Here is a 13,856-nt window from a genome sequence, read left to right on the forward strand (position 1 = left end):
TATATATATATATACTAATTTTTCACTCGTACAATGCACAGGTTATGTCATTTTTAGGTAATATTAAGTTATTAACGTGTCAAAATATCTATTCAGTTCTCTCAATAAATCTACAAATTTAATTAATTTTTTAAAATGATAAATAGAAATGTAATCTTCATATATGACACGCTTTTGACATTAAAAAAAATTAAAAGTTTATTAGGAAATTTTCTAAATGACGTCAAAAATTTTATTAGATTATTTTAAAAATTAATTGATTTAGAGGAAAAAGTAACAATAAGAAAAAAATTTCTAAAAATGATCGAATTTTTTTAATATATAAAAAAATTTCAGATGTTAAAATATCAAGATGAAAAATTAGTTGGCCTCAATTTTGTGTTGCTATAATTGAAATGTATTTTTTAGGGATAGGATAAATATTCCTTGATGCATGGATTAAAAACCCAAATTATAGGAGCTCATAATTTATATATCAAACATTATTTTAGTCTGAGTGGTTATTTTACATATAAAGGACTTATTTGATTATAACTATATTCAATATAATTAAATCGTGCAATTAATCGAATCTTTTTTTATTGTTCAATATCCAATCGATTTAATGAATTTTTTTATTTACTTATAATATTATTTTATAGAAGATTCTGTGATTAAAAATAAAAAAGAGGAAAATGAGAAAAAAAATTTAATGGAGCCAAACACAAGCTGAACCACAGTATAATATTTTGTCACTTAAATGGGGTTGAGATTTTTATTTAATCACCCAATTTTGATATATTTGAATTTAATCCTCCAAAATTTATATATATATATAAAATATTCAATATCGTCAAATAAATTGATCGACATTGACTGAGTATTAAATTTTTTCAACATTGTGATAAGTTTACTTTGATTTATCGCAACTACTTTTAGGAAATAAAAAATATACATGATTTAATATACTTCGTGTCACATTATATAAGGGTAAAATAGATTTTTATAAAAAAATATATCAATCGCCAAGAAAAAAAGGAAATTATATTGAGAAAATTGTCGCGAAAAAATAATAAACATCAATAAAATAATTAATTTTTTTAAAGAAAAAGGGACGAGTTATACGTATTTTTTAACACACACATTTGATGTACATTTAACTATTTTTCATATTTATTAGATCATTCAATGTATCTATTATATAGTTCTCAAAATGAATTTCGAGAGAATATAGTTTATTTATAAAGATTTATGATAGATTTTTATTAAAAAAAATAATAATAATAATAAAATAAATCACCTAATGAAAAAAAAAATTTTGATACAAAAAAATATCAATTACCCAATGAAAAAAACATTTGATACTGAGCATCACCTCAAAAAAAAAAAAAAATGTCTAACGGAGCAACTCCGTGATGCTTGAAGCAAATTGGTCCTGGGTGCCAGAAGTTGTTGCTTCCGGCACCTAGGAGCAATTTTGCTCTTGGCATCCAAGAGCTCGGAGCAAAATTGCTCCGTGATGTGCAGGGTTGCTGTAATTTTTTTTTTTTACTAGGTGATTTATTTCTTTTTTTTTTTTTTTGTAAAAATCTACCATAAATCTTCTATATTCACTCGAAACTCATTTCGAGAACTACATCGTAAACACATCGAATGATTTAAATGAATATCGCAAATAGTTAAATGTATATCAAACGTATGTGTTAAAAAATGCATATAACTCGTCTTTTTTCTTTAAAAAAAATAAATTATTTCATTAATGTTTATTATTTTTTCGTGACAATAATTCTTGACATCATCTAAAAATTTTCCTAATAAACTTTTAGATTTTTCTAATGTCAAAAGATACATCATTTAAAAAATTAAGAATTTCGATAATAAGCTAACTTTATAAATTTATCAACGATTGTACGGTAGTCGAATACATAAATCTTCTATATTCTCTCGAAACTCATTTTGAGAGCTATGTCATAGATATATTGAATGATCTAAATGAATATTAAAAATAGTTAAATGTACATCGAACGTGTGTATTAAAAATGCGTATAACTTGTCTTTCTTCTTTAAAAAAAAAATCAATTATTTATTAATATTTATTATTTTTTGTGACAATTTTTATTAAAAAAAATAAAATTATATGTATGACGTCAACTATTATATATATATATAGTAGTGAAGAGTCAACAATTGTGGATAGGGAAAAGTCCATATTATCCCTTTTGTTGCAAAGCTTCATAAATGAATAGTAAATGGGGAATTGTTTCTTTTAATATAGTAGGGAGATAATATGGATTTGTTGTTTGGAAATGAACAGTCAAATTAAGGGTAAGATGGAAAAAAAAATGCTTCGTGGATGAATAGTGCAGGAATGATTCCCTCTTTTTAAGAGAGTAGGGAAAAGAATAAAATTTAAGATAAAACGCTGTTCTATAGTTTTCATAACTAGTAATATAAAACATTTTAATGTTGATGTGCATCCAAACTATTTATGATCTATCCAAGTCAATTGGTCTATATATATATATATATATTCTCATCATGGACTAAACTATTTGAAAGTAAATTCTACCAAAGTCTTTACTAAGTTTGTCTCGTTATTATAAGAATTACAAGTAACAAGATACTAACTAATAAAAAATAAAATTTAAGATAAAACGCTGTTCTATAGTTTTCATAACTAGTAATATAAAACATTTTAATGTTGATGTGCATCCAAACTATTTATGATCTATCCAAGTCAATTGGTCTATAATATGGCTACATCTTCTTTCACTATGGACCTAAAAAAGTTGCATCCTTACAGGGTATGGTGTAACAAAACTCTCTACGCATGGATAATGGTACTTGTTAGCTATTTATCTAGACAAAAATGACAGCCTTTGACAAATTCAATTGCAATAATACTATGAGATGCGATTAAAATTCAGATTTTAATTTAAATTAAAGTTAAGAACAAATTTTAATCTCATATTTTATGAGTTTTACAATTTTCAACAACACATTATATCAACTTTTATCAAAATTTACTAAAAATTTAATTTTAATCTCCACAAAACACGGGCTTAATGAGTATGAATATTAGTAGATGAATTTGTAGTAATAGTTTTATCTACTTTCAGTCTTGTCTATTATGCCAAAAGATTATTTATTGGTGAATTTTTTAATTTTTTTGGAGAATGAGTGGTTGAAAAAAAAAGTTTTCAATTCACATATAATATTATTTTATGAAAGATTGTGTGATTGAAAATATGAGAGAGATAAATAAATTTTAATTTAATAGGATCTAAACTGGGGCTATATCTCTAGTCTTCCTTAATTTTGACTGAGAGATTCCTTATTTATAGACCCAAATTAGGTTTAAAATATATTCCCAAGAGGATAACGAATCATTACTTTAGTCCAATTAGGATTATTCGAATTTCTGAAATTTATACTTTTGACTTTGCAATTAGGTCCATGTTTCTTCTTTCTTGTTTGGATTAAGTCGTTACATATTGTAATTGAATTTATTCAACTTTCAAATGCGACTCTTGATCCCAACTTTCAAAATTTGTCCAATTTTGATCACTTTTGCACAATTAGTGTTATTTTTGTCCATTCTCGTTTAATGCCGACTTTTCTCTTAAAATAAAATTAAAAAAAAAACACACAAACATTAAATATATAATTCATAAAATTACTCAGAAAAACTATTTTTGATGGCCAAGATAAGTATAATATCATTTTACAGAGTTTTTATTTTTGCTTCTACTTTTTGTAGAAGTCCAACTTTCTCTAAAAATTATTATGGTCAGAAAAAGCACTTCCAAAAAATTATTCAAACATATTTTAAAGTAGTTTCTTAATTTCAAAAACATATTTTGACTTTTCAAAAGGCTTTACCTTTACTTTAGAAATGGTAAATTTGTAGTTTTCTTTCTTTATTGACTATTAAACTTGGTTTCCTATGGCGGAAATGTATGGTGGTTCCACCTATAGATTAGATATCTGGTCATTCGCCACTTGGCTTTAGCTATTTTACTTTTCCTTTAATTCAAATTGACATTGGAAGAGGCAACATCAGTTGGCTACACAACTAACCAAAAGTTCGATCGAATCCCAATGATGTGTCTTGACAGCTAGATAATGTGAAACCTTTTATAAAAATCGTTTTCTTTATGCGTGAACTTTTAAAACTCACCCAAATCGTGAGCCCTCCATAAGTGAGTTTAGATAGCATGTGAATTCTTACACTCGATATACTTCCTTTCAAACATAAATCGGTAATTTGCCAAAAGGAAAACACTTTATCAGCTAAATACACACACCCACACACCCTCTCTCTCTCTCTCTCTCTTTTTTTTTTTTCAGAAGAATATAATTTACAATAGCAAGCCCTTTATTAAATGTACACTTGACAACCTTATGATGACATGGCTAATTGCTCTCTCCGGAGCTGGTGGATGAATATTCAGGTGACACTAACCCACCTGCACTGGGGTGAATTTTCTTGTTTTTGCTGCGTTTGCTCTCCTCAGTACTACTAAGTTTTTCTGTTATGCACTTAGCTTTTTCCATTTCCATTTTCTTTAGTTTCTGCTCTTGTTTCTTCTGCTGCACGTAAGCATGAGCATAACTCATTCCTATCGAAGACATTGCAAGAAAGACAAAACTGTGGAGTAAATGAATATGTGAAGAGGGCATGCACTGGAAAGAATTTATAGGGCAGGATTTTTGCTGATTTTTTATTTTTTATTTTTTTTTTAAGTAATCCATATTGAAGTTTTGATTCAACTAATCTAATGGCTGAGGATTCTGGATATATGTTAATAACCTTGCTACATTTACACTCTTCCTTAAACCTGTCTTTACACTTTTTTACGCGGCAACATTAACATGCTTGATTTTAAATTCATCCATTACATAATTGTACAGATTTCCTTCACAGAGGGGAAATGTCAACCAAATTGTCATGTAAGATATACGTATAGCATTACTCATATGAATCGGTGTAAGACAGTTTAACACACAAATTAGGAAGTGGGGTATGTATAAAATTGTCATCTTTTAAGGTGGCTAATTACTTAACCATTATCATCAATTTGATTGGGGGCATTAATAGTTATGATATTGGGGATAATGGATGATGCATGGTTGGACATTAACTGGATTAGCTGTCGGCCTTCTCTTGATGGTTTAAACAAGAATTTTAAAGTTAATTAATTTATAGTACATTTGCTTTCTAAGTGGAGGCTAGTGTTTTTATAAATGAATGACGGTTTGTCCTCGGCCATACAAGTCGAGCAGACATGTATTTTTGATAAATAATAGTTAGTGCGCAGCTATACAAGTCAAGCACTTCCCTTCATCCTAGATTTTAAGTGGGGCCGGACGTGTGTTTGATAAGTCGTAGTTCATGATTTGCCGTACAAGTCGAGTAAACACCTTCATCCTAACTCTCAAAGTGAAATTTTTTTATTTTTTATTTTTTTATTTTTTATTATTATTTTTTTGTTAAATAGCAGTTTGCACTCAGTCACACAAGTTGAGCACACCCCTTTTTATTCTATCTTTTTAAGTTGAGATAAGTGTTTTTGATATACAGCACTTTAATTCGTGTGTTACCATACAAGTCAAGTACCCACTAATCCCAACCTTCCAAGTGTAGATTATGTTTTTTTTCACAAGTAGCATCTCATGCGGTCATAAAAGTCGAATAGACCCCTCTATCTCATCAATCGTTACATGCTTTGTGCTCAACCCATTATCTGACATTGACTTGCAATTCCTAATCGTAGACATTTGATGTGATGTGAAGGAGTAACAGTATTTGGTATAATGCCGATGCTAAGACATTAAAGACACCCGAATGTCATGCATTTTAATTGCATGTCTATGTCAATAAAGAGTAGATATGTTGTTCCTAGCCTAAGGTCGTCTACCATTCGAAGCTACCTTTGTTCTCTTAAATAAACCCATTAACCACCATGTATACTTCCGTTCAAACGCTTTAACTAAACTAAAACTTTGTTCATTTGAACAGTACAAACACTTTAACTAAACTAAAACTTTGTTTATTTGAACTTTTAAAACCAAATTCGTATATAATATAAGTATCAGAGTGTGGTTAGCCATCCACATCTCCTTCCACAAGAAAATTGAACATGTCATGTGTGTCCTAATCTGAAAAGTTAAGGCTTAATCCTTCTCAAGAAGTGGAAGCTCCAATAATGTTTTCAGTCTTCTTGTTAATCCATTGAATTGTGAAGAATGTGTTGATGCAACATTAAAAATCAATATAACTATGATTGATAATACACATTATGGTTGAAAAAGGTGTCTGAACGGATTCCAATTAGGACACAAGTCAACCGCCTCATAAATCGTGCAGCATTTTCTATTGGAAGTATGATGTTAAAAGAAAGACTAAAAGTTAAGAAATGAACGTGGATTATAGTTTGGACTCTTGTATATAATCATTTTCTAAAGGTAATTAGCACAAAACATTCGTACATTTTAATGTTATTGTACAAAACGTCTTTACATTTTATTTTTTCCGCCTTTTTACATCTATTTTTACCTTTCAATGCAAAAAATTGTACTTTTCATTCATTTTCTCAGTGAAAAATATAAAATGGCAAATATGCCCTTCTATTTAAAAAAAACAATAAAATAAAAATTAAAGAACAAATTGTAATTATACTTCCAAACTTTTTTAAAAATTGCAAATGAGTCTAGATCAATTATTAAAATGGTAGTTAACACAAAACATCATATTCTTAAATTTTTAAAAAAAAAAAGTACAAATAAATAATTAAAAAGGAAGTATTTTTTTAATTTTTGTTTTTAATTATTTATTTAAAATTTATTAAGTGTGAAAATACCAAAAAATGAAAGGTGGGGACGTTTTGTACAATAATATTAAAATGTATAAACGTTTTGTACTAATTATCCTTTTAAAATTTATTTAAACAGTTTGAGAGTATAGTTGCAGTTTGTTCCTTAATTTTACTTTTTCATTTTTTTTTATTTAAGTAGGAGAGCATATTTGTCATTTTATATTTTTTTATTGAAAATTTGGATCAAAATGACATTTTCCACAATGAAAGATAAAAATATGGGTAAAAATGTCAAAAAATGAAAGTAAAGATATTTTGTACATTAACATTAAAAGGTAAAGAAGCCTTGTGCTAATTACCCTTTTCCAAAACGTGCAATAACATTCAAATCCCACATAGGTTTTTAGCTTAATTCTTAAATTTAATAGAATTTGGTAAAATATCTACATCATTATCAATTGGTCATGAGTATTGAAAAGACTGCCCAAACTCACATTAGTTTAGTCGTTTAGAGTATATCTAGTTATAAAAATCGATTAGAACATTGATTTCGACAAATAAGTGAGCTATCTGGTCATTGGTTCAACTGTCGGATCAACAGTTGAATCGATAGATCAATTCCAATATAATAATTTTTAAAGATACACAAAACAATAACAATGATTATGCATAATAATAATAATAGAAAAGAGCCAAAAATGTTTGAATAGACACCATTTATTACTCTACTACGTACGCCCCTTACAATTTCACTAGAGTTGTAACTTTCTCGTGTGATGAAAATAGGCACACAAAAGGTAAAGAAAAAGAAAATATTTTAACAAATACACATCACAACGAAAAATAAAAAAAAATAGAAAACCTAGAAGACCATTTAGTTGGAAATGAAGATTTGTTTAATAAAAATATATTTTCAAATCTATATATAATTTATGAATAAGAGATACATTAATTAACAAGTTTAACTGTTTGTTTTGAGTTGTCGAGTCAATCGATCTTTACCAGGTTAATCAATTTTTTTGTGAGTCAATATCTTGTTTCATTCATGAGAGGTTGCTACATAAACAGGGTCACATAGACCCTGTTTTTCCATGTGCAAATTTTCAACATGGGGTAGGATTTAATTCGGATTTAATATTATTGAATTATTAAATCACATCTCAGTTAAAGAGAAAAATAAATAATTAAAATATAAAGACTTGAACTTAACATTGCGAGTTTCAACTTGAAAGCTCCACGGATAAGCAAATAATTTTAATTCCAGATTAATAGAGAAACTGTCGTGTAAGCTACTCCTCTTAATAAAATTAACCTTATTTGCTTATTATAATTATTAATAATAATATTATATGTACATCATTCCTTACAATTTGGTTGACATTCAATTCTATATGGAGAAAATCTATGCAGTGATGGGATGAATGAGTTAAAAATCAAAAGTATAGATGATGCTGCATGAAATAATGTAAAAAATAGCGTTACAAGTAATGTACATATAAAAGCTTACAGATAATGTACATACATGTTTGTATAATTATATTTAATATTTTTTCACTAATGGATTTGAACGAAATTGCAATTGGAAAATTACGTAGAAACCTATATTTAAAGACTAATTTTCAAAAATAAGGATAATTAATTTTCATTTCACAAATCAAGTGTTAATTAGATTTAATAATTATAATTAATGAAAATTTAATTAAACCGAGATACCGCCGCCCATTCCACCTATTTCCTTCCCAAATCTAAGCCTCTGGTATTTTCATTTTCCCACCTCTCTCTCTCTCTCTCTCTACCTCTCTCTCTCTCTACAACCACCCACCCAACCATCTCCCTTTTCAGCACAATGAAGCTCATTCCATCCCCATTTCATTCCCAAATCCAAGCCTCAGGTATTTTCATTTTCCCACCTCTTTCTTCACCCTATCCTCTCTCTCTATCTCTCTCTACCACCACCCACCCAACCATCTTCCTTTTCGACACAGTGAAGAATCTTGGAAATCTTTATCGAGAAATATTCAGTAATCAATAGGTTAGTATTTTTTGAAGGTGTTGGTGGAAGTTATGGTAGTGATGATTATTGTTGTGGATTTGAGTTAAAGATGTTAGTAGTGGTGATGGTTATTATTTTTTCGAACAGATCTGCTGTGGTGGTTGTAGATCTGATTTTTTCTGTTCGAGATCTGATTATGATTGTTTGTGACCTAATTTGTGTTGATTGTGACCGGTTGTGACTTGAGATTGATCTGGTCACAGACAATTACATTGAATACAAATTTGGTCATAAACCTCGTATCAATTTACCTTAGATCTTGTATCAATTTTTAACCCACACACTCTATTTCTTTCCCCAAAAATTAGTTCGGCACTCTCTTACCTAAAAATCAGATCCACGACTTCTTCTCCACCCACCCTCTAGATTCCGACCACTTACCACTTCTCTCACCGGAGTTTCATGAGAGAAGTTTGGTGGTGCTGGTTGGTGTTTTTTAAAGGGTTGGTGGAAGTTATGGTAGTGATGATTGTTGTGGATTTGAGGTGAATGTAGTATTTATGGTCATCAATTTGAGTTAGAGATGTTAATAGTACTTGTGGTTATTATTTTTTCGAACAGATTTGCTATGGTGGTTGGAGATCTGGTTTTTCTGTTCAAGATCTGGTTGTAACTGTTTGTGATCAATTTTGTAATGATTGTGACCAGTTGTAACTTGAGATTGATCTGGTCACAAATAATCACATTGAATACAAATTTGGTCACAATTAATCACACTGAAGGAAAAGTTGGTCGCGGTGATTCTCAGATAACATAAGTCAGTGAATTGGTCACTTATAACACAGGTATGGTCACAGATAGCACGGTTGCAAATCTGATAACTACAATGCACCACTACGACCATCACAATTTTTGGAGATTTTTCTATCATTGGAGCCGGAACAATTGGTGAAATAATCGTCGGAGCAGTTTGCCGGAGCAGTCACCGAGCGTTTGCTGCAGCAGTTTTTCGGATCGGTTGTAGGACCAGTCGTCGGAGCTGCTGTCTAAGCGGTCTCTAGAGTGAATGTCGGAGCCGATGGCTATCTTCGTTGGAGAGATTAAGGGAAGGTGGTGTAATGGGGTGATAGGATGGGGTGAATGAGGTGGCATGGAGTGAAAATAATTAATATATATTATATTATAGTTTAATATTTAATAAATATATTTATCATCTGATTTTTGAAATATTTCAATGAATTTGTTATTTATGAAATATGTTTTAATAATATTGTAGTTATATAGTCTTCCCAATTGCAATTCTCATTATTTATAGGCCAAGTAGATTCTACGTGTCCTTGATCCATCAATGTATAAATAGACAATGTCAATGAAGCTAGCTAGGGTTTTACCAAAGGTAATTGTGTGATTTAAAACTAATAATGTTAAGATTATGGGAAAATAATTTATTTTCCATTGTCGAAATAATTAAAATAAATTAGTAGAAACATAATTGTTGTTATGAGCAAAAATTGAAAAACTTAAATGCAATTAAAATGTGACGCAATAATTAAAATTTGTGGTGTGAATATAAATATCCAATGAGAAAATGTGTTGGTGACCAATGTCACAATTTAACCTTTTAGACAATGTATTCTCCTGCCCTGTAATTTGGACAAACTTGAAACAAAAAAAATTCCTTTGAAACTAGGAATGGATGGCCTTTCCACACTACACATTACTCATCACTACTTCAGCTAATTTAACAGCTCAACCGGTTACTCAAGAGCCGAGATTCTCGATGAAAAAATTAAGAAACAATGGTCACAATATACAAGAAATTACACAATCTGAGCTACAACTCCCCCTTGCAGTGACAAAAATACTTCAAATGTGCAAGAAAATAACATGATGCAAACATTTCTTGCAACAAACAAAATCACATTAATTCAAGTATCCATTGATCATGGATCAGACAATTAGCAGCAGTCTTATTTATAGTCCTCCAACTTTCTAATAAATGTTAATATTAAACCTCCAAATTTTGAAAATGAATTACAACAATTTTCCACTCAGAATGCTAATAAGATCAGTCGAGCCGAAGTCAGCAATCATAGATTAGTTAACAGAAAGAGAGCCACACTCACAACCAAAGTCGATGTCCTCAGAATACAGCCTGATAATTGTCCAGCGCTCGCATAGTACGCCTTGATCATGATATTGAACTTGCAAGTTCCAGTTGATGGATCGGCTCTTGTAATTGTTCCAAGACCCGAAAATTTGCAGGCATCATCAAGTTGATTGTTCTTCTGGTAATAGCTGTTGAAAGCATACGAAATATTCCCACGAGCATCCAAATTGCCACATGATGTCTGATAACCAAGGCAAGTGCAATCAGCGCGTGCACAAGCATAGCTTACACTTGGAGCGACGTCAGAACCATCAAGTCTTGCATTTTGCTTCATTATACACCATTTTTGCTGTAAATAAATTACACCTCGTGCCGGGACTAGAGATCCTGAGTTAGTGGTTCCAAGGTTGAGAGGATATTTAGGTTGTCCATCATACCTGAAAATTCCCCAATGGCGCTCGAAGTTTCCAGGATCAATACTCTTGTCATCCTCATCCATCAAACTGAACAGATAAGCATCGATGGGCCCCGGCCTCATTGGGGTTCCTTTTCCACCCGATATATGAGCCATGAAGCCTTGGTTGAATCTTTGAGCATACTCTAGGTTAGCATTTCGATCCCCATCAGTTGGCCACCCAATTTCTCCAATTATTATAGGTAAATTTCCAAAACCATTCTTTTGCAATGCCCAGACAAGAGTGTCATGATTCGCATCAAACATATTGTAATAGTTCGTACCACCATCATTCAGAGGCGTTGCATTCCCATCAAAAAAGGCATATTCAACAGGGAAACTGGGATCTGTATAAAGACTTATAAATGGGTATATATTGATTGTGAAAGGTGCATTATTATCACTCAGTAACTTCACGATTTGAATCACAAAATCGTGGATATCAGCTCGGAAATCACCTCCCGACGGCAAGCTAGTTGAACTCGAGTAGACATCAGCATTTAGGGGAACAGTGACCTTTACTTGATTGCTGATTCTGGCTTTTACCAGTGCTTGTTGAATATTTCTGAGAGCCGGGTATGTTGTTCTAAGGAAGGTTCCATTATAGGTTTTCAAGAAAGGTTCATTACCAACCGCAACGTACCTGTGTTCATGGAACATTATTTGCATTTAGAAAGAATCAAACTGTACCACTACCCAAAAAGAAGATTTTCTTACAATGCTAATCGTTTCATTTCAATCAACTTTCCGACTTTGTTCTAAAACTTTATTGACTTGGGGGAAAATCTATCTTGTGAATCAGAAAATTTACGATTTAGCGCAATGAAGCAGAGAGTGAAATTACCTGATATTGACATTATTGGTAGAGATATGATGGGAGACATTTTTGTTTACCCATTTCTCAGCAGCCTTCGAGCTGGAAGCAAAAGTTGCAAGCATGTCATTGGGAATGCCAACCATAACCTCAATCCCAGACCTTCCAAATGCTCTTAGTGTATCATAATCAGCATCAAAAAGCTTAATTTTTTGAATCCCATTCTCTCTTAGCATCCGCACCATTGTCTCAGGGGGCAGGCGATGTGATGTTTGTGAGCCCCAGTTGGCACCTATCCCACTCACTGGATGCACCAGAGTAATAATGTAAGCTAGTAGCACTGGAACCCCAATGCCTCGTAAAACCACAACCAAATAACAGGTTGTAAAACTAACGGCAGGTATGTCAAAAGAGCTCCTGAATGTTGATTGATATTACAATAAAGTGAAAGTACAACAAAACAGATACACAGTAACATTTGAATCCAATAAATTCACGGTAGCCATAAAAGATCGTTGAACAATTTTTTTGCAAAGAGAAGTCCAGAATATTCAGTTAAAAGAACGAGTAAATTATGATATTGTTGAAAAGGATATTGATGCTCAAGAGAAACAACTGGGGAAGTAGAGTTCCAAGAAAGGTAAAAATATAGGTTGGACATTCACCAAGGAGAGACCAAATAATGCTTTATAGCTCTAAGACCATGACAAAAATAATGTAAAAATAGTCATCCGCAGGTTATAGCAAGAGTAAGGAACATTTAACATTAAGAGAGACATATTAACATAACATAGGGTGAGCTTGGTTCTAGGATTTGCATTCGAGTTTTGAGAATTTAAAATCTACGACTACATGATAGATTTTAGGTTGTACAATTTTGCATGAAATAAGACAGAGACTACATGATAAACTAATGTGCTACAAAACAAGATGGTTTCATAAAAATAAATTCAAATCCTTATCATGGAAATTATTTTTATTTCTTTCACCATAATAAAACCAGATTTTTCTTGATTGGACAAGGACAGTGGGGGTGTATTGATCTAACTTCCATAAGTTTCAGATAATTTGCAATCGAGATACAAAAGAATGATGCTAGTGTAATGTATAGAAATCTCATAGAAGCTATACACGGATTCAAATTCACATGACAAGAACTTCAGATTTCTGAAGTTAAAATTGACAAAGTACTAGATTTACAGGCAAAGGCCACTTGAATTCACAAGTAAAGAAAGAGAGAGGCCAAAATTTAATCACAAGTTCTGAAATGAACTTTCCTGCTCAAGTACCGAACCACTACAAATATGTTTCATTTAAATTAATGAGAACATAAAGAAAGAATATTTCACATTAGCTACTTAAGAAAATTGTGATACACTACGCAGAACAACATTCAACAAGTAATGTGCGGAGACAGGGTAAACCACCCAAGTTCATCAAATCTATTTCATTATTACTTCTTTTTCTAAAACTAAAATGATGTGAATATGTATTTAGAATTATAAACAAAATATACGGTCGCAAACTGTGTTCCAAGCCTTAACTAACCTGCGCAACTCTCCTAACCCATTTCACTTCTACCTTACTTCTAAATATTTTGACTTCAATTAAATTTAAAAAATAAAATAATATATATATATATATATATATATATATATATATATATATATATATAATGGCAAATTAAT

The 13,856-nt window shown here is 30.9% G+C and overlaps 1 protein-coding gene across 1 annotated transcript; it reads right to left on the reverse strand.

Annotated features, from left to right (window-relative positions):
- Window positions 1-10,571: 10,571 nt before the first annotated feature.
- LOC111371007 (glucan endo-1,3-beta-glucosidase 6-like) lies at window positions 10,572-12,602 on the reverse strand (the record flags this gene model as incomplete). The annotated part of the gene is made up of 2 exons (XM_022992940.1): window positions 10,572-11,997; window positions 12,199-12,602. Coding segments are annotated over 2 exons (1,521 nt in total), but the record flags the coding sequence as incomplete, so codon positions are not given.
- Window positions 12,603-13,856: the final 1,254 nt, after the last annotated feature.

Source organism: Olea europaea, chromosome 2 (assembly GCF_002742605.1).
Source record: "Olea europaea var. sylvestris chromosome 2, O_europaea_v1, whole genome shotgun sequence".
NCBI lineage: Eukaryota > Viridiplantae > Streptophyta > Magnoliopsida > Lamiales > Oleaceae > Olea > Olea europaea.